The sequence below is a fragment of the Selaginella moellendorffii genome, unplaced genomic scaffold, assembly GCF_000143415.4.
Source record: "Selaginella moellendorffii unplaced genomic scaffold, v1.0 SELMOscaffold_7, whole genome shotgun sequence".
NCBI classification, from domain to species: domain Eukaryota; kingdom Viridiplantae; phylum Streptophyta; class Lycopodiopsida; order Selaginellales; family Selaginellaceae; genus Selaginella; species Selaginella moellendorffii.
This window is the reverse complement of record NW_003314268.1, coordinates 2,431,506-2,457,810: the sequence shown is the minus strand read 5'-3', so window position 1 is coordinate 2,457,810 and position 26,305 is coordinate 2,431,506. Positions and strand designations below refer to the sequence as shown.

The 26,305-nt window shown below is 47.0% G+C and overlaps 5 protein-coding genes across 6 annotated transcripts; all 5 read right to left on the bottom strand.

Moving 5' to 3' along the window:
• Positions 1 to 14,355: 14,355 nt before the first annotated feature.
• LOC9652493 (dehydrodolichyl diphosphate synthase 2) lies at positions 14,356 to 14,969 on the bottom strand. Its single transcript, XM_002966264.2, has 2 exons — positions 14,931 to 14,969; positions 14,356 to 14,862 (listed from the first exon to the last, which is right to left on the bottom strand). The coding sequence occupies exons 1-2, from the start codon at positions 14,936 to 14,938 to the stop codon at positions 14,409 to 14,411; spliced, it is 462 nt and encodes a 153-aa protein (XP_002966310.2). The 5' UTR covers positions 14,939 to 14,969; the 3' UTR covers positions 14,356 to 14,408.
• A 730-nt stretch (positions 14,970 to 15,699) lies between these two features.
• Positions 15,700 to 17,292, bottom strand: LOC9652492. The gene is made up of 8 exons (XM_002966263.2): positions 17,043 to 17,292; positions 16,938 to 16,988; positions 16,859 to 16,880; positions 16,661 to 16,808; positions 16,471 to 16,602; positions 16,270 to 16,376; positions 16,149 to 16,220; positions 15,700 to 16,075 (listed from the first exon to the last, which is right to left on the bottom strand). The coding sequence occupies exons 1-8, from the start codon at positions 17,106 to 17,108 to the stop codon at positions 15,768 to 15,770; spliced, it is 906 nt and encodes a 301-aa protein (XP_002966309.2). The 5' UTR covers positions 17,109 to 17,292; the 3' UTR covers positions 15,700 to 15,767.
• On the bottom strand, positions 17,131 to 19,259 carry LOC9652491. The gene is made up of 2 exons (XM_024671437.1): positions 18,624 to 19,259; positions 17,131 to 18,361 (listed from the first exon to the last, which is right to left on the bottom strand). The coding sequence occupies exons 1-2, from the start codon at positions 18,918 to 18,920 to the stop codon at positions 17,303 to 17,305; spliced, it is 1,356 nt and encodes a 451-aa protein (XP_024527205.1). The 5' UTR covers positions 18,921 to 19,259; the 3' UTR covers positions 17,131 to 17,302.
• A 1,473-nt stretch (positions 19,260 to 20,732) lies between these two features.
• LOC9652490 (cold-inducible RNA-binding protein) lies at positions 20,733 to 22,857 on the bottom strand. 2 transcript variants are annotated; one of them, XM_024671133.1, is made up of 11 exons: positions 22,616 to 22,857; positions 22,074 to 22,172; positions 21,895 to 22,013; positions 21,744 to 21,814; positions 21,649 to 21,694; positions 21,523 to 21,586; positions 21,415 to 21,468; positions 21,285 to 21,353; positions 21,158 to 21,223; positions 21,039 to 21,107; positions 20,733 to 20,972 (listed from the first exon to the last, which is right to left on the bottom strand). In XM_024671133.1, exons 1-11 carry the CDS (start codon positions 22,724 to 22,726, stop codon positions 20,871 to 20,873), a joined length of 870 nt encoding a protein of 289 aa, XP_024526901.1. In that variant the 5' UTR covers positions 22,727 to 22,857; the 3' UTR covers positions 20,733 to 20,870. The 2 variants fall into 2 exon arrangements, with proteins under 2 accessions (XP_024526901.1, XP_024526902.1); XM_024671134.1 differs by having other exon boundaries at positions 21,768 to 21,814; positions 22,616 to 22,759.
• Positions 22,858 to 22,881: 24 nt separating this feature from the next.
• On the bottom strand, positions 22,882 to 26,288 carry LOC9652489 (protein MALE DISCOVERER 2). The gene is made up of 12 exons (XM_024671132.1): positions 25,808 to 26,288; positions 25,614 to 25,749; positions 25,488 to 25,559; positions 25,289 to 25,432; positions 25,041 to 25,229; positions 24,930 to 24,988; positions 24,606 to 24,875; positions 24,361 to 24,548; positions 24,168 to 24,300; positions 23,957 to 24,114; positions 23,684 to 23,893; positions 22,882 to 23,243 (listed from the first exon to the last, which is right to left on the bottom strand). Exons 1-12 carry the CDS (start codon positions 25,917 to 25,919, stop codon positions 22,992 to 22,994), a joined length of 1,923 nt encoding a protein of 640 aa, XP_024526900.1. The 5' UTR covers positions 25,920 to 26,288; the 3' UTR covers positions 22,882 to 22,991.
• Positions 26,289 to 26,305: the final 17 nt, after the last annotated feature.

Genomic DNA, 26,305 nt, shown 5'->3' with positions numbered 1-26,305 from the left:
GGGGGAACTAAAGCCGGCTCTTGAACACTTCACCAAGCTACCCCGCTTGCCGGTCCATATTCACTCTAGTCTTAGACTTCCTAGTGGTTATCCCTTCACCCAACACCTGGGTGCAGCCTTCCTGGTCCAAACTAGCCTTTCCTAGCCAAACTGGCTCCACTGGAGTCCTCCCCCTTACTATACTTTTGGAGCTCACCAAACCCCCCAGGGTCTGGGAGACGAATGCTTTGGGCTTTCACCCTCTCAGACTCGAACTCGGACTCGGACTCGGACTCGGCCTTGGACTCAGTCTTGGCCTCGGCCTTGGTCTCGGTCTCAATCTCGGTCCCAGTCTCGGTCTCAGTCTCAGTCTCATTCCTGGTCTTGATCTCGGTCTCGACTTTGGACTCCATCTCGGGTCCTTCTCAGACTCCATCTTGGACTCCATCTTGGGTCCTTTTTAGACTCCATCTTGGACTCCATCTCAAACTCCATCTCGGTCCATCTCGAACTCCATATCAGACTCCATCTCGAGTCCATCTCGGACTCCATCTCAGTCCTGCGTCATGCTCGTTTCTTGAGCACTCCGTTGGGAGTTCCACTCCCGCTCTCAACCTTTCAAGTCGGAGCTTTCAGTCCAAATGTGTTACATTCGTTTGGTTTTCGCTTCGGCCACTACCACGTGGCACCCTTTCGGCTCCACTTTGGGGCCTACGGATTTTGTGTCTCACAACTCCACCACCCATAGACAAAGTTCGATGTCCTTATCGAACGGTACATCATTTTTATAAAGTAACACCAATATGTATTACCCTTTCCATCCTTAGCACCTAACCAATATTTGTCAATGGTATAACACCGAAGGCTCACCATGCCTTCTCCATCCTCTAAGGCGTATAACCTCTCAGACATAGAGACTCGATTGACCACCTATGGTGGTTCTTTCCCTTTCATTAGTTTAGTTCTTGCTAAACCTATTAGAGGCACCTCCTCTATCTCAATCCCATTACTCACTCCTGAGTAGCCTCAGTTCCCATTGATATAAACTTGCACTCTGGAACTTTTAAATTTGACTTGTTAGAGTCAATTTCCTAAGTGTCTCTGACACCTTGCATTGCATATATTGTGCAACTCCCCTTCCCCATCTTTGGAAGTTCTCTATTTGAGGGCACCATCATCCTCTTTCCCATTTTGGTGCGACTTTTGGCACTAAGTTTTAGTTATCGTAATTTGTGCTAGAGTTGTCCATGTCCCTATCATTTGGCTACTTTACCGCTCCCTGCCTTGGAGCTTCCACTTTCACCAAATCGGAGCAATTGGGGATCCATCTTTGGAAACATATTGCTTTTCCCACAATTCGTTAGCACTCAACATATTAACGTTCTTGGCCTAACTTTGCGTTTTGTATTCTTTCCCACGATTCCCATGGCTCTTTTCTTAGCCTTTATTCTTTTGCTCCTATCCTTGATTGTTGCACCTAACAACATCGGATCGTTACCTCTATTCTCAAGGTATCCTTTCAGTTCCACAACAAAGACTTTGCTTTGCTAAGTCCAGAGGGTGTTCACCCCTAGTAAGTCTCTTTAACATTTTCTATTCTGGGCTTTATCCCTAACCCAACTTTGTGACCTTCCCATGGGTCTCTTATAGAGATTATTTTCTTCAGACTCACTATGCCATCGCATTGCCATAGATTATTTCCATTAGGTGTTCCTCCCACTTGGTCACTTTGACCAAGCCACACTATCATCAATAGTTCAATTCAACACTTTGAACTAGGAACATTATCTGCTAACCTTACAAGGACTTTATCCTTGTTTTAGCCATAAAATCACTTAGTGATCTAACCTTGGCACCTTAATAGGTTTGCCAATAGGTACTAAGTCCTTTAGACTTTTAAGTTGTTGACCATGACCTTGGGGGCATCCCCCACACTTGGCGGTGCACCCAAGCCAGCCCTTCCGGCTAAGGGTCCATAGCAACTGAGACTGGGTGTCCCCATCTCATTCACCACGTCCTTGGTGCCACTCGCACCAAAGTGTTCAAGTTAGATATGCTGAGCCACACTAAGCAATCTAACCGTGCATCATGACTCCAAGGCATCCCTCGCTTGGCGGTGTGCCCAAACCAGTCTCCTCACTAAGAGTCCATGACCACCGAAATATAAGTGTCCTCATATTCCAAACCATCACCACACCCTAGTGATTTGGGACTCGAACCTAAGCACTAGAGGGTCGGGACTCGATCCCAACTGTAGCGCACGTGGTTTTGACCCTTTATCCTATGGCGATTTACCATAGGATACCACCACGAAGCGGAACCTAAACCCTCTTTGTGCCACGTGACAGATGCCACGTGTCACATACCACGTGTCCATGCCACGTGTCCATAGGAACCCGAGGTTCAGGGCCTTGGGCCACTGAATGAAGGAACGGTGCCAAACTCCCAAGCGTGACACCAAGGAGTGATGGAACCGGACCATGGAGCAACTCCCAAGCATATAGCCCAAGGAGCGAAGGGACAGGAGCCCGGAGCGACTTGGAACAGTCCTGGAGCAACCAGCATCCCAATGCCAGGACCAGCACGCAAAACAGAGCCAAACGGAGTCTGGCGCTATTTCAGCATATCGGTGGCCTAACGTGAGGACATGGGTACTCCACCAGCTAGCATGGAATGGAACTTGGGCTTAGACCCAAGCCGGACGCAGAACAAGGACAGGCACGCAAGCGGGAGCTAGACTATGCCTCAGGTTGGTCGGCCATGCCCGACCTACCCACTATCCCTACTATACATTTGGAACCCCCCACAGCCCCCCCCCCCTTGAGGAACACACGCTTTGGGCTTTCACCCCAAGCCTCCCTTAGTATCAGGAGTTAGTCTCTGGGACAAGCTTGAAACTTACTAAATATGGAATGTCCTTAGAATGCGAATTTGGACACGGGACGAACACCATTGTGTTCAGGCCGATCTCTACATTCCGTAGATATGCCAAATGAGCAAATCTAGACACTTTCCATAAATAGTATTTGGGACCGAAATGAGACTAACACAAAGGGCATGATAGCGAGGGTGTTTGGCGGACACGGTAAGCTATCATCTAGCGATATTGAGGGACCAAGCTCAATATCGCGGGGGTTCCCAACACTAGCAAGTGCAAGCCAACATCATGAGTTTCTCATCACCGTGTCAAGTCTGCTTGACTAAATGACAACTTAGGATTTCCTTCCTTAGTGCCCTTCCGGTCTAAGTGCACATGTGATGACCAGTTTCTCAACTAGCTTAGGCGGAGACTGATAATGGGTCCAGCAATACCGACCTCTTGCCATCGTGGCAATAAGGTAAGAGTGTCCATAACTACTAGCCGACAGGTAACTTTCGATACCCGAAGTCACATTCGCGACACTCTCCCCCCCTTGGGAAAATCGACGTCCTCGTCGATGCATACTCGAGTCTAGAATACCGCCAAGGAAACAACTCCAGAAAAAGTTCACGGTACTCACACTATGTGAAAAATGCACCAACTTAAATGAGTTAAGGGGGCAACCTCTTTGTCTAACGCGGATGCGCTACCAGCTCAAACACCTTCCGGCCGTCGCCGACAAGGAAATGACCAACGGAGTCAGCCACCCTTGCTGCTCTGGGAGTCACCCAGCTTACAAAAGTGTGATATGCCCTTGCCCGCAGGGACATAGAGAGAGAAGCCAGAGGCCCCAACCCTCCTAAGCAAAGAAACCAAACCCGTCGGTAAGGTTTAGATAGACTACTGTAAACAGGCAGGTAGAGTTGTTTACACGGTCACGCCCTTTCACAGAATAAGGAACATCGACAGAGAGGCGGGTTATATGACCAGTCGACAGTAGCTACCCCATGACTAGAGATTTCACCATGCACACGAAGTGCCGAAGCCAGTCTGCCTATACTGGCCCAAACGCAAAGATCAATGGATGGACAATATCAAAGTCAGAGACAATGATATCTGAGAAGCTTAATTACTAGTGATTATATCTTAGAGTAGAACACAAAAGTATTCTAAGCAAGTTATCATCCGATAAACCAGTAGTATTGTAGATAGGAACTACCAAGATCACTATCATTGGAAAACATAGGATGCACCATCCAACAAAATTCAATAGCAAGTATATCATCAAGTAAACTCAATGATGAAACTGAACTACCGAAAATGGCAGATAGCATGCCAAACAACTCACAAAACACAACTCAAAGAACACAAAGTATTATTGACTAACAAGCACAATGCTCGCGAATGTATCACCCAAAGGAAATAACATCCAAATCTATCAAAACTAACTCGAGCAATAATCAACATAAGAGAATGAATGTGGGAAGACCAACAAACACTCATGCCTGCTAACTATCACAAAAGCCAATCTGAATAGATCCCAGCCAACAATACCAAGGAACTCAAGTTGCCTAAGCAAGTGTTAGCAACATCCTACTGATGTTTCAAACCCAAGAAACCAATCCAGAGTAAACCACAAAGAACATGTGGTATTGCAAAAAGCCATAAGCCATCAAAGAGAACAACTAACTATCATGAAAGATCATCAATCATTCCATCAATAAAGAGATGCATAATCATCATTGAAGAAAGAATCCACCATCCCGAACAATGGCAAATCATTTTAGATCAACGATAATCAAGCAAAACCTTCGACAAGGATAATCAACTTTCCTAGATGATAGTCAATCATCACCAATGATTGCTAGATGCAAAAGCCAACTTCAACATTAAAGCTAATGAGCCAAAATGCCTTCCCCAACAACTTCAAACCAATGGAACAATGAGCATAAAATTCAAAGAACCAAAGCTCGAAGAAACTTATAGCTAAGTCTTGCCTAATAATGATCACGAGTCTCATAGAAGCAAATTTCAATGCTAAAGAAGAAATCATGGTGCAACCCACAATGTCTTCTTCAACACATCCATAAGCCATCCAAACTTCATAATGCCAAAGCTAATGAAGAGCATTTCTGCATCAATCCAAAAGCTAAGCATAATGAAGCTATGCCCGACAAATGATCACTAAACGATCCTCCATGAATCCATCTATAGCAAGACGTAACTCACTTCATAACAAGCACAAGAAGAATCACCAATGATCGATATATTCCAACTCAAACCCAATAAGGATTCAAACTTTCCAATATCGATCACTAACTCTTCCACTTTTAGAGTTAGCATAGTCCATGACTGAATCACTTTTCAAGGAAAAGCCAGAACTCAACCTCTACTAAACAATCTCGTCTAGAACACAACTAACCCAACTTGCCACTTAGTTTATTTGAACGTCAATACAGTTGCTAACTAGCAAATGCACGAATGCTAATAACACAAAGCTACAACCAAATCATCAACACTATCTCTATTGAGACTAATGAAACTCAATATCAATCATAAGGATAGACATCTCATCTCACTTGAATCCCAACATCAATAATATCAATGACAAGGCATCATTTCAATGCCATTAACACTATAACAAAGCTAGAAGAAAGCAAGAGTGAATCACCACTCAAAACTCTCTAACAACTAAGCTAACCAAGGTCGAAGATACTTAATTCAGTATCCGAGACTAATCCTTCAACAATACTCAGCTACAGATAACACTTTCTCAAGGAGTGAATCACCACATCCAAGACTCCATGAAATCCAACACTATGAACTAAATGCAACCAAATGATATAAACAAAGATAGAGTCGACATGCCAACATGGAAAACCCATGTAAGCCTAACGACACGATCCTCCGCAACACCATCCGGTAAAGCAAGCCCATCACTGCTAAATCATCATCGAGCAAAGCAAGTATCAACAGTCTTTTTGACAAAGTCTACAAGTAATCACTAGTCGCAAAGCAACTAACAATCACCCTTCAACTTGCCTTCACAAGACCCAAACACTAACTCATGTCATCAAGTTACATACTTGTCCAACATGAACATAATACCCCAGATACGAGATAAAAGTTCATAGACAAGCACAAACTAAATGACCACTCGAATCCAACTCAACCGCAATAAGCTCACTAATGCATTTAGTCAATAGCTCTGAGCATGCCTTGAAGAGGCTAGCTATGCATGATCAACACTCAGTCGAAACTAAAGTGAAGACCATGAGATGAACTCACATCGGTACACAACCTCCTCATAGACAAAGCTATAGTACGGGTACCAACATCTCAACCTTAAACAACTAAGTTGGACATCACCATCCTCAGCCAAGGTGCAGGGCTGCCAAGACTAAGTCAAGATCAGTGAGAGCTCACTACTCTCATAGAGTCTTAGCAAAATGCAAGGTGCAACCTGCCACCGAGCATAATGCTACAAAAGAAAGGCATAAGAGTCACCTTTCTTAGAAAAGTGTAGCGGCCACTTTTCTACACCAACTCCAGACTCTATCCAACTCAATTGCTTTAGCCCCAAAAGTTAGCATCCCTTTCGGGTCGCATCATACAAACTATCTACTAAGATCTAAGCCAACCGAAGTCAACTCTAACCCCTTCACTAGTTTGTACTGGCTTTTGAAAATGGAATGGTTTTCGAGCAAAGTGATCAATAGATCAGCCATTGGAAAAGTCTAAGAAAATTTGTGGAAAATTTTCCATCCTAGAGAAAGAATGACTCTTAGTCCAGGAATGCAAACTTTCAGGACTCAACCAACTTCCTCCTACCAACAACTTCACATAGATTCACCTCAACACAAATTCTCAGGTCCAACAATATGCTTAAGCCTCGAACATCTTTGCCCATTTTTCCGACATCTAACTCCGACATCCGCAAAGTGCAAAATGAACATCCAAGGCTTGATCACGAAAACCACATCTTCGGATATCCACATTGCACTAACACTCTTCTTCAATCACCTTCAAGATCCAATGTGAAGCCAAAACACTAACAAGAAAAATGACATAGAAAATCAAGGTCCAAGGAAAACTTCCTCATCACTCGAAATAACAATGCCACTTCCACTAACACAAGTGCTAGCAATGTCAATGCCTCAACTACACATCTTCTCCATTCAACAATTTACTCCAAGTGCTAACGGGTCAACCGACAAGCCATAGCAAGTAAATGCTATAACCCTTTTCCAACACCTTTATGGGCAAACCCTCAAGGACACAACGTACCAACTTAAGCTTAGCATAATGGAGCACCATTGAGAATCCAATCAAAGCTACTACAATGCTACTTCTTGCAAGTAGACTAGCTTCACTATCAACCACTTTGGGGTTGATCATCGTTAACCAAGCAACTTCGTAAACACATTGTTCATTATCACATGGATATGATATAAGTATCACAATGACTTGATCATCAATCAAGCAACAATATGAGCAATGCGAATGTCATTACTTCAAAGGTTTATGTGAGCATCAAGTGCTAACTCAATTCGACAAAATGCGACATAAATGCCACATTCCACTGATAGAGTTTTACAACACCCAACATCACTAACTTTTGTTCACCACACGGACAAGCTCATGCCACTCTCTTTCCGACCAAACTCAACACTAATCCAACACCAAGCTACTCAAGGAGCAGTAGCAAGGTTCCCGGAAAAGAATTGAGCATTGCAACCCAAGTCTTCCAATAGCAAGCTTAGATAAAATGGTTTAGCGCTTCACTGCTATCCATCCCATAACTCACCATTGTAAAACCACCATCTCCAACATGCATCAAGATAGGGACTCTTGATTGCATGATGTGAACACAAGCAATGAGTTAACACCTCGTTGCAAATCATCTCTCCAAGAAGAGAAGATGATTTACGTATTTGATCCTCCGTCCTCGATAACTCTCTTTTCGGTCTCATCTTTGACCAAACCTCAAGCTTGCTTTCGCACTACCTTCAGTTCAATCGAAGAAAAGTTTATGAGAGAGCACGGCAACAATTACTTGAATCAATAGACTCATCCCTACAGTCTTGATTGATCCACTCGTAATCATGCCTAGGAAGAATCCACTAGTGCCGTGCTAAACAGCTACGGACCAGCCTATTTGCCACTCATAGCAAACCCAGGGAAGTTTGCTTTCACCCATGGTACATGGAACAACTCATGGAACCACCGATAGGCTAACATTAATCCTGCCAACTCAAAGTGTAACCTCGAGTTGCTAATGCGCCTCACTCACGAGCCCAAGCGCAAACTCGTGCTACTGGAACAACTCAATCCACCCTATGAGCCCAAGAGCAAGCTCACATAATATGGAACAAAAAGGTAACCAAAACCTATCCCAAGGAACGAATGTGAAGTCTTAGCACCCAAACGTGTACCCACTCGGATCATCGTTTTCATCTCTGCGTATGCAACGAGACTAGTTGCCCAATCTCATTGAATAGTACTCGCTGAGACTCATTCTCTGATACCAAATGTAGTGCACGTGGTTTTGACCCTTTATCCTATGGCGATTTACCATAGGATACCACCACGAAGCGGAACCTAAACCCTCTTTGTGCCACGTGACAGATGCCACGTGTCACATACCACATGTCCATGCCACGTGTCCATAGGAACCCGAGGTTCAGGGCCTTGGGCCACTGAATGAAGGAACGGTGCCAAACTCCCAAGCGTGACACCAAGGAGTGATGGAACCGGACCATGGAGCAACTCCCGAGCATATAGCACAAGGAGCGAAGGGACAGGAGCCCGGAGCGACTTGGAACAGTCCTGGAGCAACCAGCATCCTAATGCCAGGACCAGCACGCAAAACAGAGCCAAACGGAGTCTGGCGCTATTTCAGCATACCGGTGGCCTAACGTGAGGACATGGGTACTCCACCAGCTAGCATGGAATGGAACTTGGGCTTAGACCCAAGCCGGACGCAGAACAAGGACAGGCACGCAAGCGGGAGCTAGACTATGCCTCAGGTTGGTTGGCCATGCCCGACCTACCCACTATCCCTACTATACATTTGGAACCCCCCACAGCCCCCCCCCCCTTGAGGAACACATGCTTTGGGCTTTCACCCCAAGCCTCCCTTAGTATCAGGAGTTAGTCTCTAGGACAAGCTTGAAACTTACTAAATATGGAATGTCCTTAGAATGCGAATTTGGACACGGGACGAACACCATTGTGTTCAGGCCGATCTCTACATTCCGTAGATATGCCAAATGAGCAAATCTAGACACTTTCCATAAATAGTATTTGGGACCGAAATGAGACTAACACAAAGGGCATGATAGCGAGGGTGTTTGGCGGACACGGTAAGCTATCATCTAGCGATATTGAGGGACCAAGCTCAATATCGCGGGGGTTCCCAACACTAGCAAGTGCAAGCCAACATCATGAGTTTCTCATCACTGTGTCAAGTCTGCTTGACTAAATGACAACTTAGGATTTCCTTCCTTAGTGCCCTTCCGGTCTAAGTGCACATGTGATGACCAGTTTCTCAACTAGCTTAGGCGGAGACTGATAACGGGTCTAGCAATACCGACCTCTTGCCATCGTGGCAATAAGGTAAGAGTGTCCGTAAGGACTAGCCGACAGGTAACTTTCGATACCCGAAGTCACATTCGCGACACCAACCTATATGCATCTATGGATGGCATTGCACAGGATGCCTAGTATGACTCCCCACGTTGGTGCACCAACTTATACTTAAAGCGTGTTATAGATCACAGGTTAGGAACCTAGTTCCTCTGCACTACCAAGTCTTCTAGCTTGACAAGTCTGTGATCATGCATAGACTCCTCTATGCTCGGCCCCATGGGCCACCCCTTTTGAAGTTAGCACCTTCAACTAGGGGATTTGTTCCCCTGACTCACCAATCTCGCGTAGCAAGTCATCTAGCCACCGTAACATAGTTCATGCATAAGTGTGCAAGTCCTTAACCATTGACTTTTGTTCAAAGCCCTCTCTTTGAACACTCGGGAACTACTTCCCCAACCTTGATAGCCTCGCCTCATAGTCAGCTTTAAGACCACGCTTCTGCTGTGCCACTTTGATTTCGCGCATTCTAGGAACCATTTATATTTGGCTTTCTAGGTACTTATCTACTTAGAATTGTCTTCAAGAACCTTCAAGAAACTTTGTTCCTTAGCTTGCTAAGGCTTCTCCTTTCGCAAGCTTTCCAATTACCATATGGTCTAATATGGACAATTCTATGCTTTAGACTCTTCATAGCCCCACGGTTGCTAGTAACAACATGCTCAAGCGCCCACTTGATTCTCCACTCCCAACTGACATAACCACCCTTGATTATGCTCTTCAATTCCTATGATTTGGTTCTATCCCCTTATTACTTACTTTTGGCCTCACACATTTCCTTCGGTTATTCACCTCCAAACTAGGAGGATAGCTTTGCACTTTCTACCATGCCTTAGCAAGTATTCTTGGGGATGAACTTACCCGATAGCCTAGGGAGTGGTTCCTCAATTTGGGTATGCTCACCTTATAATCCCACATACTAAGATTAACGTTGTTACATATGGGCCTTTATATGCCTATCACTAGCCTTGCCAAAATTCCATTTTTGGCTTTATCTAATTTGGGTAGACGGACTTTTCCCGTTTTTGCAACCTTAGACATTTGGATAGCATCTTCTATTCATTATTCGCTAGGGACTTAGTCCCTTAGGCCTTATCTATTGCCCTTGCGACATCAAACACCACCTCCTAGTGTTCTAGAGTGTTTAGGTGTCCCAATGATGGCCTCTTTGACAATGAGCATTCCCTTTTACAACATTGACTTACTATTTTACAACATAAGCAGTTTCTCCCCCGTAAGGGTATATCTAACTTCCTTATCCCCATAAGAAGTCTTAGGTAGTTCCCTTCTACCAATTTAACCAATTATTTTGCATGAGCCTACCTTTATAACACTTCTTACTTGTGTCTAGGTCTTTGCCAAAGACCAATACGGTTATTTCTTATGCCAACTATCAGTTAGCACTGCACCATAGTGTTCACACACAACTTTATGCCGAAGTTGTTTTCTTTTGGGGAATACCTTTCCCACGACTTTAGCATAGCACATTCTGCCTTCGATGAGATACCCTTTGTTCTCATACTTAGATCCTATGATCCCCCCCATCCTTCATGGGGTACAACACACCTCAGTCCAAATGCTTCCATCACTCCTTTATGATTATTCCTTGACTCTATTTGAGTCATCCAGCTTTTTGGACTTTATCATCCGACGACCCATGAGGTCCTACCTTTGAGGTGCCCACTCACTGGAATACAACTTCTTGTATTCAGGTCCTACTCACAAGGACCATCTTTGCAAGTGTTACTTTAACACTTGATTTGTTCTCTTGGGGTAACCTTTTATCCCTTAGAACCACTTGTCCATGTGATGAGAATACCAACTCATCCTCTAAGTACACCCCCAACTCCTTGGGTTGTTCCAGCATTTATTAGAGGTAGCCCCAGCTACCATTTCAAGGACTTGTGTCCTCTTCTATATTTGACTGCCCACAGTCATCAATTTTGGTCTCAAATTTATGAGCACCAGCCCCAACTATATAAGGGTAATCTTGTGACTCATTTATTGTTTTGGAGTTTGCATCTTTCCCATGATCTTAACTGTAGTTGTTTACCACAACTACATCAACCAATTTGCTAAGTCAAACACTCATCTGGATCACATCCTCAACTCTCTGAGGAAACCCTTATACTATTCCCAAGATCCCAAAGTCATTCCCTTACTGGCTCTTTTCTGTCCACCACATCACGCCCAAGTTCACACATGAACTTGAGTGGAGAGCCATGTCCTCTCGACATGCTGCTCCTTAAGGATAGGCCCACTCCTAGGACCTTCCGATGCCAATATCAATGGTGATATACTTGAGCTTCAATAAATGTCAGACTAAGGAACGGCTCCAATACCAAGTTGTAAGTGACTAATTTTTCCATTTTACTTTAGTCACTTAACTACACCTCCGACCACTTGGAGGAGTCTCATTCACAACCTTCATAAATCCTATTCAAAACTTGGGGCTTGCTAGCCCTGAGAATGGCATCCATGCCACTCAACCTTTGCACTTGGTCCAAGTGCTCCACGTGTCCAATCCCATGATCGACACCCCAAGGTACCACCGACATATGAGCCCGTTACGCTAGGCCACACTCATTCACCTTGGTCACATTGGTGGTCTAACACCACCTGCATTGCAATCCCATCTCTCCAAGACTGGGTCATTCGCCCATGAGTGGTCATCCTAGATCCACTCCTTAGCATCCTTAGGATGCCTACAGACATGAGGAATAACCTTCCCCAATATCTCTATTCCAGTCTCCACTAAGTCCCTTTTTGTCCTTGGCCATGTTCGCCAACACTGCCACTGGATCAAGGCCCACGGGCCTGACCACTAAGTCCCATTGTCCTGTAGGACTTCTTCACTGTGTGACTGTGTCCTTGGTCACCACACCAGAGGGCTACTCCTCTTCTTTTCCATAAACTGAGACTTTGGGACAACATTTCGGAACATCGTGGCCTTACGCGGGCCTCATGGGTACTCTCCCCACCTTCCGCCTTTAGGTGCTCTAGCCATGGGTTTAGAGCGAGGTTCCATTGAGCCACGCCAAATATCCAAGTAGGTAGTGCCACCCACACTTGAAGTGCGAGCATCAGCCAGTCGATCTCCCGGGGGAACTAAAGCCGGCTCTTGAACACTTCACCAAGCTACCCCGCTTGCCGGTCCATATTCACTCTAGTCTTGGACTTCCTAGTGGTTATCCCTTCACCCAACACCTGGGTGCAGCCTTCCTAGTCCAAACTAGCCTTTCCTAGCCAAACTGGCTCCACTGGAGTCCTCCCCCTTACTATACTTTTGGAGCTCACCAAACCCCTTAGGGTCTGGGAGACGAACGCTTTGGGCTTTCACCCTCTCAGAGTCGGACTCGGACTCGGCCTTGGGCTCGGTCTCGGCCTCAGCCTTGGTCCCGGTCTCGGTCTCGGTCCCGGTCTCGGTCTCGGTCTCAGTCCCGGTCTCAGTCTCGGTCCCGGTCTCGGTCTCGGTCCCGATCTCGATCTCGGTCTCGACTTCGGACTCCATCTCGGGTCCTTCTCGGACTCCATCTCGGGTCCTTTTCGGACTCCATCTCGGACTCCATCTCAGGTCCATCTCAGACTCCATATTGGACTCCATCTCGAGTCCATCTTGGACTCCATCTCGGTCCATCTCGGACTCCATCTTGGTCCCACTTCATGCTCGTTCCTTGAGCACTCCGTTGGGAGTTCCACTCCCGCTCTCGACCTTTCAAGTCGGAGCTTTCAGTCCAAATGTGTTACGTTTGTTTCACTTCAGCCACTACCACGTGGCACTCTTTCGGCTCCTCTTTGGGGCCTAGGGATTTTGTGTCTTACACCTTCATTAGAACATGACTATTTCTCATAGGAAGTGGAGCTGAATGACATACAGCGAGAAGTGGAAGAGGTGATATCTCATAATATTATGTCAAGCAAAGAGCATCATCAAGGGTGGTTGGAGCAAGTGCATGCACAAGTCCTACAAAATCTTGACGAAGTTTTGGCCACAACATTCCCAACTTGATCCACTCTAATATATTAGACTCCACATGAAGCAAAAGACTTTGAAAAAAAAATGCCAAATTGCATCATAGATTTAAATAGCTTTTGACAAAGATGATGCAATTGTTGAAAGGCATTATCACAATCATCGGCATATCCAAATACACATTTGAAGACTTCCAAGAGAATGCTCCAATCATCAAGTAGCTATGCTCAAACTATTATACTATTACAATGCCATCCCTTGAAGACATATGAGAAATTCACACAAACTCTGAACATCATCCCAAGAATGATATATGGCAATTATTATGAAGTGATCGAACTAATGGTACATATCATCTCTAGGATTTTTATAGAAGAACTTTAGCCGAACTTGAGGATTGGTAGCAAGGGTAGAAAAAGTTGTACCACACACCATGAATGTCACCATCAATTAAGTTTAATTGTTCAATTATAACAACATAGCATCCAATAATTGCACCAATTGCTACTCTATAGTTAAAGGAGGAAGAGGTTGCTATCTATTCTATGCTAATGAAAAGGAATAAAATAAAATAAAAGAAATTGAAAAAAGCTATAAGGAAAGGGAGATTTAGATTTTGCAAAAACTAGATCTAAAGCATAATTCTAAATCCAAGCACTCCTTAAGGATAATTAAAGTTATTTCTCATCTCCACCCATGGGAGTGCAGGGAATATAAAAATGGAATAAAAATATACATATTAATTAGCCCAAAAACCCTAATTTATATATAAAAGCAAGTGGTCCAAATTAAAATTAATTTGACGGCTACCAAAATTCTACTATGCTAATATTAATATATAGCATCATAATTGTACACCTCACAATTTGATATAAAATATTACATTAAAAGAATATTTTCTACATAATTGATGATAGTCACAATATGCATTTTGACCTTTTGTGTTTGTCAAGAGTGCCTCACTCCCAACGTTCTCTTGCGCCCTTGGAACGCCACCAGGGCATTCTTGTACTCCTCCTCTCCAAAATCCGGCCAGAGCTTCTTCTCAAACACGAGCTCTGAGTAGGCGAGATGCCACAGCATGAAATTGCTCAGCCGCTGCTCGCCGCTGGTGCGAACGAGCAGCTCCGGCGCGCCAACATCCTCGCACCGCTCGCCTAGCATCAATCTCCTTGACAGGTTGATCTGATCGATGTCCTGCACAGCCAGTTTCCCCTGCTGCACCTCGCGTGCCAGCGCCTTGCACGCCTGGACCAGATCACTGTGCCCGCCATAGCCAATCGCCATGACGAATTTCATCCCCGTGTTGCCGCTGGTGATGCATTGCGCTTCCGAGATCTTGTCCTGGAGGGTGCGCGGGAGCCTTGCAGTGTCGCCAATGCAGTGGAATTGGATCCCATCCCTGACCAGAAATCCACACGAGTCAATCCAATTCATTCGGACCAGCAAAGCTATAGAAACGCCACTCACAGCAGCATGGTGGCAGGGTCATCGAGGCTGAGAACTCTTTCAAATTGCTGCATCCACTGATCCACCTCCTCCCTGGGCCGCAAGAAATTCTCGGTGGAGAAGGCAAAGAGCGTGAGCGCCTTGATCCCCCAGTCGCTGGACAACCTCACGATCTCCCGGGCGTTGGAGTAGCACGCCTCCGCCGCGGCTCGCAGCTGGAACTCCTTGGCGATCCCCCGCGCCTTTGCCCACCGCGAATTTCCGTCCATGATCATCGCAACGTGGTTGGGGAGCCGCAAAGGATCCACCCCCGCGGGCAAACGCGTCGTCGTCGTCGTCGCAAGGCGGGAAGGGCAGGGAGCGGCAATGCTGGCCATGAAAGAAGAGTTAGATTCGAGAAAGACTGTGTGATTCGCTCCAGAGGGACAGGACTACACGTATAAATACTCGCAGAAACAAGTTGTTGAATGCCACCTTTGACCACAACATTTAAAAGACGCCAAGCAAACAGGGAACACTAAAACACGTAATACACGATTGCGAGGCACCCACGCCGCAATAGAAACACATGTGTCGCAGAAAAAACTGTTCGATATGTCGACTACTATAGAAAACCGCAAATTACTTTTCTCATGTGAACCGAACTGATGCTTACCAGAAGAAGGGAAACTCGTTTCAAGCATTGGAATTCACCACGTCGTCGTCCGGCTTGTAAAACCTCTCGTCTCTCTTCGGCGTCTATAATCGCCTTTCGCTGCTTCTAAGATTTCTGCCAACCACAGCCTGCTGGTTCGTGATAAATCCACGAAGTTTTGTTCCTTTGGGTAATTTTTTCTTACGCTTATTACTAAAGCTTGCTTATTCATCCAGTGGGAACAATACGCTCTCAGCCACAGTGTCGACTTGCTTACCCTTGATTCTCACCCACGTCTCGGTGACCTTGTCCACCCTGTTGTCGTCGGCCAGTGTCACCACCGTGAACGCCCTCTCGGAGCTCTTGCTTCGCTCCCGCGGTACCACTGCGCCGTTCACGTACACGGTTCCATTGCTTCCAACCGCGGTCATTTTTCGCTCGCCTCCGCACAGCAACTCCTTGTGCATGTGGCCGAACACCACCAGTGGTATCTCGCATTTGCCTTCGCACGACTTGAGTGCTTCTTCCAGATCTATAAACACAAAATCCAGAGCAAAAACAAGTCATTCGCTAGCGATTGAGTGTAACACGATGGAGCTTCATACCGGGATCGCCATGGTCGCCAGCGCCGGGGTCGAAATCTCGTCCGCAGATATCGTCGGGACTTGATCCCAGCCCTGCCAGAAGAAAGCTTGTGGAGAAGAAAACAGAGAAATAAAAGCTTACCAGTGGGTCCATTATGGCCGAGCACAATGATCGCATGCTCTTTTGGAGCACCGAGAGCAAGCTCCGAGATCTTTGTTGCGCTTTCCTCGAGACTATGGATACCGTACCTGCATTCAGAAAGAAAGAAAGAAAACAAAATGTAAAGATGAATCCTTACTTAGGCACCAAAAGAAATGAAAAGAATGGATTGGCAAGCCTTACATCTCCTTGCAGTATGGAAACCCGAAGAACGCTTTGCGAGGACCTCCCATGGAAAAAGGCCGCGAGCCAACGACTGAGATTTTCAGCCCAGGAAATTCCAGACGCTTGAATCCGACATGGCTCTCCCCGAGGCTGCAAAGCAAAGACTTTAGAGACTTGAAAGGAGAAGAAAAAGAAAACCATCACTTACAGTCTGTGCTGTTGGAGCACTGCGCTGGAAGTTTTAGAGGCATATCTTCCACTGTACCAGCAGTCATGGTTTCCCAAGATCACAGCCTTTGCCATGTCCAACTTCGACACCTCCTCCACCAATTCCACGTCCTCATTTCCAAAATCTCCTGCTTAGTCGGAAGGAATGAGTGATCGCCCCAAGAAGCATAATTTCTACCGGTGAAGAGGACGAGATCCGGCTAAAAAGAAAGTGTCAGAGCCGGAAAATCCCGGAAAATCAAAACCCCGAGACTCACATTGATGTGCCGCAATGCTTGCTCGTCCACGCTCGAATTCCAGCTCCCATGCTAAGCGATCGATCCATCGGAAAAGAATAAAGATATTTCGATCGAGCTGCTTACCACGTCGCCGACGACCGCGATGACGCGCCCTCCCCCCATCGCTAAAACCCTAGAACACGGCAACATTGCAAGACGAATCAAAAGAATAACCGAAATACCGTACTTTACACGTGTGAGATTCTTACGCGCAAGAAATATTCCACAGAACGTGTACACGTGTCAATCTGAAACATTGACACGCGTCATTTTTCCACGTCACACTGCCAAGTGGACGAGCCATGGAATATTCCTCCTTCCTCTACCTGGAGCTAAAGAAACTACTACCAGAGGCTATGGCTGCTCCCGAGATTTTGGTCCTTGAAGCCGTCGTGCTGCGCAAACATCTCGCCGGCGTCACTAGCCATGGGCGCGGGCGTCGCGTCGCACGGCGGTATGAAGCACTCGGCCGAGAGACCCGCCACATTGTAGGCCGCCTCGTCGATCCACCACGACTCCTCCACCCGGCTGCGTGTGTGGCACATGGACTCCTCCCCGAATCGAAACACGCTCACCACCGTGCTGCCGGCGTGCGGTACCACCGGCGCCCCTTCCTCCACCGCGCGGTACTCCCCAAGCCGCGTCTCCACCGTCACCTCCCAGTAGGACACCGCGCCGCGCGCCGCCTGGATCCTCGTCAGCTGCGAGTCCTCCATCCTCACCAGCAATCCTGACCGCTGGCTGAAGTAGCCGAACGCCACGTGGCGTATCACCTCCTCCTCGACCTCGGGGTCCGCGGGGTCGGCCCCGGCCCCGTGACGCGCGGCGGAGGCGTCTGCCGGAGGTACCGCGCGGTATCCGGCGGTAAGCGCATAAGAGTCCGCCGCCAGCTTGAGCACGAAGCAGTCCTCGCCGTCCGTGCGCTTCTCGCCCACACACCGCGCGTTGAGGAACATGGAGGCGAGCGTCTTGTGGTCGAGGCCGTGCAGCGCGCGGCGCAGCGGCCGGATTGGCCCGCGGACCGACTGCGATCCCGCCAGGGGGCTCTGCTTCCACACCGTCTTGGCGTCGCAGCCCGCGCGGACCTTGGTACCGCCCACCGACAGCTCCACGTACCATCTGTCCGGGAACATCTGCCAGAGGACGAAGCTGCCGGACTCGCAGAGCTCCCTCCCGGGCCGGATGATGCTGCTGGCGGTGGCGGAAGCGGCGGTGGCGATACCGCTGGTGGTGGTGGAGGTGGTGGTGGTGGGCATTTGCGCGCCGCCGGCGGTGGACTCGAATTCCGTGAGCACCATCTTTAGTCTCCCCGAGGCGTACGAGTTGTGGATGGACGTGTGGAGCTTTGCTCCCCCCGTGGCGGCAATGTACTGCTGGACGATGTACTGGGCGCTGCTCGTTTCCTGGCAAAAAGATCGAGCATTGGATGAGAGATCGAACCTCGAGAGATCAAATCCAAGAACACGCGAGCGCAAGAACCAAAGATCGAGCGAATTCACCGAGAATCCACTCCTAAGAAAAGACCAATTTCCGCGGCAAACAGAGCACTCGATCAAAGCAATTCCAGCGCAAGAAGAGGAACCCACTTGGAATTCCGCGACACGATCGGACCCTCGAGCTCGGATCACTCAAAGAATCGCGAGAGAGAATGGATTCAGAACTTACAATTGGGCTGTCTTTGGGGCTGACGGTGGGAGGAATCTTTCCAACCGGGAAAGGGCCGAGAGAAATTCCCAGCGTCGCCAGCAGCTGCCTGGCTCTGAAGCGCTTGCTGCATTGAGCGATTCCGCCGCTGCCGCGGAGGCCGAGGTGTTGCAAGTGATTTTCCAGCTGTTCTTTCACCCATCCCTTGACGCCGTTGCTGTTCTTGGCCGCGAATTTGTCCGGGAATTCGAGCAGCGGCGGCAGCGCCTCGCCCAGCATTGCCACGGCCGGCGACTCGGAGCGTTTCCTAAACACCATCTCCTTCCCCCTCGATCGGTTCCTAGCTGAGATACTCCCGCGTCGCCATCTTTGCCTTGATCAATCCCTCCCCGAAAGAAACGCTTGATCCTTTCAAGAGCGAGGGTTCTCTCGATCTTGCGCGTGAATCAAGCAAAGCAAAGAACAACAGTAGTGGTCTCCACAAGGCAAGAAGCTACTCTTTCTTGCTCGAAACTTTTCCAGAAACTCTCAGCAAGCATGGAGAAGCAACTTAGATCCAAAATCGATAGAAGGGCGAAGCGAGCAAGCTTTCGTTCTCTTTCTTTTGATACCACCGACAGCTCCAGACGCAGCACACACACAGACACACGATCTCCGTCTCTGGAAAACTCTAAACCCTATTCACTTCCACCTTTAAAATACCACCTTTTACTTTCTTTCTTTCCCATTTAACTATTTTCGCAAAGGTGGCGTACCATTTCTTTTGGCAAAAGTTGGCGGTTTCCAATGCGGCGGTGGGTGGCTGATTGCCATTCATACAATTCTGACTATAGGAGACCTTCCGTACAATGGAATGAAAAACCTTGGGAGAAATGACCAGCATATGGCTAGGCTTGAAAATATTTGCCAGGACAAAATGGCTCTCGATTGCGATTGGAACTTTCGGTTTGAATGCGTCAGTACACTGTAAACATTATAAAATATTTCTTCACACGTGGTTTTGTTTTGTTTTTTTTTTCTCAGGAAATCACGAGCTGGGCGGAAGGAGGCTTTCGGCTGCTGTCGAGATCACAGTCGCGGCCAAAAACTAGGAAAAGAGAGCTTCTGTTAAAACTTCGCAGTTTACACCTTTGATTCGGCAACTGCCGTGTGCGTGTGACGTCCAAACTTCCCTTTAATTACTGGAATAGAGACCCCGTCCCCTTGAAAAATATATGGCCCAGAAAACTGAAAACTCCACGCACCATGATGCCTCGTTCTCGTCCCCCAAAGACGTGCCTCGCAGCAACCCCGCACGTCATGCCCTAGAAACACCTTCGTCACCTTTCACATAACAATGCATATTCTAACGTTTCCACCACCTTTTGGTAAGGCTTAGTCTCTTTCACTGTCGTATGCTTGCATGTGCACGACCACTAGCCCATATAGAGTGTGTAAGACGCAATGTCTGCATCACGACGAATATCCACCGAATTTTAGTTACATTTGTTTTTTATTCCATCCATCAAAACTAGCCACAGTATGGCAAATCATCTCCCCACGCTACGCCGATCATCCACAGTGGGGATCTTTTTCTCTCCTCGGCCAAAATCTCGCTATGAAACCACCACGCCAGAGATCATGCCTGTGTGACGATGTGATTACTTTGGCACGTTGTAACACTCCATAGCATTTCCCTCATGCGCGCCTGTGGAAATCTTTCCTTTCCTTGCCGGCTCGTCTCACGCGAGAAAATCGCTTGATCGCGATAAGCCCCCAGATATCTGAAAAGGAAGCGAAGTCAAACAAGCCATAAAAACTCCGCCGGAGCTGTCCGTCACGTCCTAGTCTTGCAGTAAAAGAAGAGAGAGCGAGCGGCCACAGTGCAACTCAAGAAAAAAGAGGGAAAAGCCGATAGCTTTGAGGAGAGATCCACTGGGAAAACAACACAAGCCCACATTTAAGCAAGAACTATAGAAAGAAATGTAAAGAAAGAACGAACCATGGACAGAGAGCGAAAGCTAGCTGGAAAGGAGAAAATTGTCCTTGGTTCGTTGTAGTTTAAGTGATGAAAAGAAGGAGATTGCCAGTGTCTGTCCCAAGCCAGCAAGAGAATTCCGCAACTTATAAACGTGAGGGGAAAGTACTTCGTATGTGTAAATAGGATGAAACATGTATTTGATCTGCGTACAACAACAACACGGCTGCCTGTGTTAAAATACCAACGTACCTTTGGACTGATAGCCTGGTCGCTCAGAACAATCCAAAGCAGTCGTAATGGCATCGCCCTCAAAATCCCTTGGATGCCTCAAGGTACTTTATTTCCCCATTTGAGTGTGGGAGAGGTGGGTCCAAACTTTCGAAGCCAAGTACTGCGTCCGTGAACGCCATCTGCACGGGCGAAAAGTTTTAAGAGTGAAGAAACTTTAAGTTTGAGGTTTTGCCATTCAATAATACCTCGAGGTCATGCTCCGCGAGCCTCAGCTTCTCCTTGCAGTTCCTCACATCTGCAAACGCTTGTTTCATCTGCGTAGAAAGAAAATAAAAAACACTAAACACTTGAGCTGATTTCTTACCTGTCTGAGGTAGTCAAGATGGCTGTTGAACATCGACGTAACATTTGCCAGAGACTGCTCCAGACCCTGCTTGCGAGACAAAGATTGTGTTACTATCTCATCTTGCCTCCCTTGGTGAAAAGTTTACCTTGTTCTTGTTCAGCATCTCTTCACTTGTTTTGTTCGCACGGTTGAGGTCGCTTTGCAAAGTCGCCACCTGACACAAACGAAAGAAAACGCACGGTTGCAGCTGTTCAACACCGAGGATGCACGCCCACCTGTTCCCGCCGATCTCGTTGCAATTCAAGAGCTTTTGCAAGCTCCTCTTTCACCTGCTATGAGTGCAAGAACTGAGTACGATGGACATGGATGAAAACACGGCTAACCTTGCTATTATCGCCGTTATGTTCCTTGGAGGTTTTTGTTTTCTCAGCTTTGGTGCTGTCGTAGCTGAAAAGAGCAAAATAGAACTTCCGATTAAATTATTTTCTCCATTGAATTCAGCTTCTTACCGATCGTAGCTTGAAACTGGAGACGGACTCACGGACCGGCTTGTATCTGAATCGAAAAAAGTTAGCTAACTTAAAATGCAGCCATCGAGAACAACCGTCTCGCGGAGACCGATATCTACGATAATAAGGAGAGCGGTCACGACGTCTTCGCTTTGGAGAATAGCGCCTGCGATGACAATCGCCATTAGAGACTTTTCATAGAAAAGAAAAGAACAGAAAAAGAAAAAAAAAGAAAATCAATCTCACCCGTATCTGTCCCGCCTGTCTTCTCTATCCCTCCGGCTATCCCTGTCTCTGTACGAGTACGAGTCACGGCCACCCCGGTTCTTCACTTCGTTCACTCTGATGGACCGTCCAGCAACAACCTGAATCATGGAATATATACTTCACACAGAAACAAGAAAAATAAAATAAAATACGGATACCTTTCCATTCATTCCGTAGATGGCACCATTAGCAGCCTCCGAAGTGGCAAAAGTGATAAATCCATAGCCCCGGGACTGCCCATCGTGGTCTTGAATAATCTGGAAAAGAAAGACGCAAAGAAATAAACAGAAAAGAACTCGGCCAACTCACCAGAGGGACTTAGTAAATCAAAAACATAACAGATTCTGCTAACAAAAATGCCTAGAAGTGCCATGGATACACTCAAGGAAGGAAAGAAAACCCAGTACGAAAAGCCCAATATAAAAGCCTGAAACTTTCGAAGGACTTGGCAAGTTCGATCGAAAAGATATCTTCGTTGCATAGAAATTCGAACAAAAAAACGGCGCCGGGAGAAAAAAATTCCAAAATAAGTGCCACAACTGCGTTCCATCCATAAACATATGAAGCGAGAAAAGAAAGAACCTCCAAACGCCGTGAAAAACAAGCTAAGAAGCAACGGAACAGGCAGGAGACAAGAAAAGAAAAACCAAAGAATGCTCGAAGCGGAGAAAGAGAGAGGAGCTCGATCGAAAAAACCCACCTTGACTTTGTCGATTTCTCCAAACTCCTCGAACGTGGAGCGAATCAAGTCCTCCGTGACATCGTATGCCAAGCCGCCAACATAGACAGAGGTCTGATCGCTCACAGTCATCGCTGCGAATGCACCTCGCTCTTGCAAGCGCCGATTATCGACAGCAGAAGAACAATGCCGAGCTCCGGAAGCACCGAATCGTCCTATCGCCGGCAGTGCCTTAGCTTGCTCGGCGCCATACCCAGAGAGAGCACTACAAACCCTAATCTTGGAGCTTTGGAAGCAAGTCTTCACTATAAAGGGAAAGATTAAGGGATAACCGCACTGAAGTTTATACACAGCTGACCAAAAAAGAAGAAGAATGAGAAAAGCTTAGAAGAGGACTCTAGTTGGAGAGAATTTCGAGCTCCGCCCAAAGGAGTGGTGAGCATTTTGGTTGCGCCGCCTCGGGGGAGATGTTTAATCCTTTGGAGAGTATCGACGCCACCGTCTTCATTGTCGGCCTTTTGCTCGAGTCGGGATGAATGCACAGCCGGATCACATCGCAGACAACCAGCAGCTGCTTTAGATCGAAGGATTTGAGCGACGAATCCACGATGTAGCCGAGAGTCTCAGGAGAACTCAAGAACTCTAGAGCCTGCAAGCAAGAGGTTAGAAGATCTTCATAGCAAGGAAGCGAGAAACTAAGAAATGAAGAGAGAAAACTAAACTAAGATAGATCGAGAGGCTAGCCAGGAAAGAGAGAAACTAGAAAGTAAGAAGAGAGAAAACTAGACTACTAGATCAAGAGGTTAGATCTTCATAGCAAGGAGAGAACTAGAAAATGAGAAGAGAGAAAACTAGACTATGCTAGATCGAGAGAAAAGAAGAGAAAGAAAGAAATGATTTCAGAGAGAACGTTAGATCGAGAGAGAAAATGAGGAGAGAAAACTAACTATGCCAGATCGAGAGAGAGAGAAAGAGAGAATTAAAGAGTTTCTTACCCATTCCATGAGAGAGAGAGAGAGAGAGAAAATTAAAGAGTTTCTTACCCATTCCATGAGAGAGAGAGAGAGAGAGAATTAAAGAGTTTCTTACCCATTCCATGAGAGAGCCCTCCTTCTCGGAGTAGGGTAGCCGTCCGGTCACTACCTCCAGCAGGAACATGCCAAAGCTTAAAACGTTGCTCTCGAAGTCTGGTGCGTGGCGGTCGGAGCCTTCGAAGTCATCGTATCCGATGCTGTTGCTAAAAGATTTCCTTCGGTCACTTTTGATCACAGCGAGCTTGGAGATTCCAAAGTCGGCCAGCTGCATCGAAAGAACGAATCACTACATGACAAGCGCAAAAGAGGAAATAGAGACAATTCGTACCTTTGCAGCGTAGTCCTCCGTGAGATAAATTGCAAAAGAATCGAAGTTTGAGTGGCTAGCAGGCGGCACAAGTTCGTGGTGCATGTACTCCAGCCCGTATGCCGCTCCCATCACGATCCTCATTCGCGTCGTCCAATCCAGATGATCCGAGTCCACATCTGGATATGTGTCGTTAGCTACTGAAATAAACCAATAGAAAAACTTTGCTTACTGTGAAGATGTTCGGACAAAGTTCCGTTTGGAACATACTCAAACAAAAGCATCCGTGCGAAAGGTTCTTCCTCGGCACAGTATCCCAGCAAGTTCACCAAATGCGTGTGCTTCATACGCGCAAGTGCCTCGATCTGCAAGCAAACATGACGACATTAGTACAATATACAGTGATGACGAGATGTCAGGTGCACCTTACGACGAAAAAATATTTCGGAGCTTGCTGTCCAGCTTGCTGCTGAGATTCTAATACTCGTGACGGCCACTTCTGTTCCGTTTGAAAGTGTTCCTTTGAAAACAACAGTATCCGGAGACGACCCAATTATGTTGCTGAAGTCTTCGCATGCTGCCTGGAGCTCTGCCCAAGTTAGAGACGGGACATCTGTAAACAAAGAAAACGACGGTGTTAGATAGAAATCACACTGCAAACGCCACTAACCCGTTACAAAGACCTTCTGTAGATGTCCACTCATACCAGCCTTCCATGGGCTGACCGCTACAGTTTTCCGTTTGTAGAGAAAAACACCTACCATAAGAAAGACGAACACAACAGCTGAAAATACTGATAGTAGCACGGCCAACGTTTGGAAGCCTTTGTGGTGATGACTATAATGACGAAGTTTGACGTGGTGATCGTGGGAGCTGTGAACACCGTTAACTCTCGTTGCGTTGTTCTTCAGCCTGCTTTGCAGAAAGCGATGAGGACGTTCTGCGATGTCATTATGCAAGTGTGACCATCAGCTGTGAAGCTCGTAAGTCTTACCACAAATGTGCTTGCTGATTAGACGTTCTGACAAATGTAGACAGTCCCCTACAGTAGCACTACGCACAACCACAATGATGTTACAGACCAAGTTTTTGCTTACATGCTTACCTTGGAAAACATTCAGTAACAAAAGAATTCTCCGACACATCAAGCGTTTGAAGGCTTTTCAGGTTACAAAAAGCACGTCCTGGAATGAATCCGGTGAAGTGATTATGGTCCAGGCGCAAATGCCTTAGCCTGACTAGCTTCCCAAATTGCGTCGGCAGACTTCCTTGAAAATGGTTTTTCCCAAGATTCCTTCAGATCAAACCCCAAAATGAGCCAAGAACAAATAGTAAGAAGTGAACATCACTTACAGCGTACGCAAGTTCACAAGATTGCCAACGTTTGGAGGAATAGTGCCAGATAGATTATTTCCGCTCAAATCCAAGTGAAACAGTCTCTTCAGAACCCAGAGCTCCTTCGGAATTGATTCAGACAGCTCGTTTCCTCTCAAGTCACTAAAAACGAAACGTTATCTCAGTCATCGTCCAAATTAAAAGATCAAAATCTCACATTTTCTTCAGAAACTCTAGCCTTGATAGCTCGGGGGAAATTTTCCCTTGAAGCGACAAATTCACCAGTTCCCTGTTAGACACACCACTTAGTCCTTGGAAACTCCAGCCTGTCGAGAACACTTACAATTTTATCACCCGGCCATCGGATGAGCAAGTCACGCCTCGCCACTGGCACAAAGAACCATGGTCCGCGCTCCATCCGCTTAGAGCACCCCGAGGATCGCTCGATATGCTCTGCCTGAAGGCCGACAGAGCCGATGCTGCGGCAAGACGCGATCATCGACACCATTGAATCAAAAAATCCACAAACAAACGTACCCTGATTCGCGCTCGTGAGGCAAAATCCACCGTATAAGCTGGACACCAGGACAAAGACAAGGGTGCTCAGCATAATCCACGCTCCATCCCAGATCCTCATGACCCTAACCATGATTTCCTGCGGTAATCGGCATCCTTGGAACCTGCATTCCCTAGATTATCGGCCGGAAACGCCAAGGCTGCGAGATTTCCAGGCGCGCAGGCGCCAGGAATGAAGCATCGACCGATCCAGAGAAAGCCAAGAGAGCCCGCCCCTGCAGCAAAATCCACGCGAGCGCTCTTCAAAGCGCCAGAGGAAAGAAGAGACGCTGCCGCTGCCGCATTGCCCCAGAGCGCGCAGAGCAAGCCATAAAGAAATGAGAGCTCCGAGACGCCATAGCTGCGCTTTCCAGGGCTCCGTCAGAAAGAGGGGAAAGCCTTTCCCTCTCAAAATCTTCGCAGCTTCACTGGAAGAGAGACGCGATCGCGGCCGCACATCTCGCCGCGAGCAATCGACGC

Excerpts from the sequence above, each read along its gene's own strand:
- LOC9652492 (XM_002966263.2), bottom strand. The coding sequence starts at position 17,108 with ATGTTGCCGTGTTCTAGGGTTTTAGCGATGGGGGGAGGGCGCGTCATC. Across the intron at positions 16,809-16,858 it reads GGATCTCGTCCTCTTCACCG|GAGATTTTGGAAATGAGGAC; the intron begins GTAGAAATTATG and ends CCGACTAAGCAG. Across the intron at positions 16,221-16,269 it reads CGGCCATAATGGACCCACTG|GGCTGGGATCAAGTCCCGAC; the intron begins GTAAGCTTTTAT and ends TTCTTCTGGCAG.
- LOC9652490 (XM_024671133.1), bottom strand. The coding sequence starts at position 22,726 with ATGACTGTGAGCGATCAGACCTCTGTCTATGTTGGCGGCTTGGCATAC. Across the intron at positions 21,224-21,284 it reads AGATGCTGAACAAGAACAAG|GGTCTGGAGCAGTCTCTGGC; the intron begins GTAAACTTTTCA and ends TCTCGCAAGCAG. Across the intron at positions 20,973-21,038 it reads TCGCGGAGCATGACCTCGAG|ATGGCGTTCACGGACGCAGT; the intron begins GTATTATTGAAT and ends TCGCCCGTGCAG.
- LOC9652489 (XM_024671132.1), bottom strand. The coding sequence starts at position 25,919 with ATGGTTAGGGTCATGAGGATCTGGGATGGAGCGTGGATTATGCTGAGC. Across the intron at positions 25,560-25,613 it reads GATGGCCGGGTGATAAAATT|GGAACTGGTGAATTTGTCGC; the intron begins GTAAGTGTTCTC and ends TGTGTCTAACAG. Across the intron at positions 23,244-23,683 it reads AGGGCTCTCTCATGGAATGG|GCTCTAGAGTTCTTGAGTTC; the intron begins GTAAGAAACTCT and ends TCTTGCTTGCAG.
- LOC9652491 (XM_024671437.1), bottom strand. The coding sequence starts at position 18,920 with ATGGTGTTTAGGAAACGCTCCGAGTCGCCGGCCGTGGCAATGCTGGGC. Across the intron at positions 18,362-18,623 it reads GCCCCAAAGACAGCCCAATT|GAAACGAGCAGCGCCCAGTA; the intron begins GTAAGTTCTGAA and ends TCTTTTTGCCAG.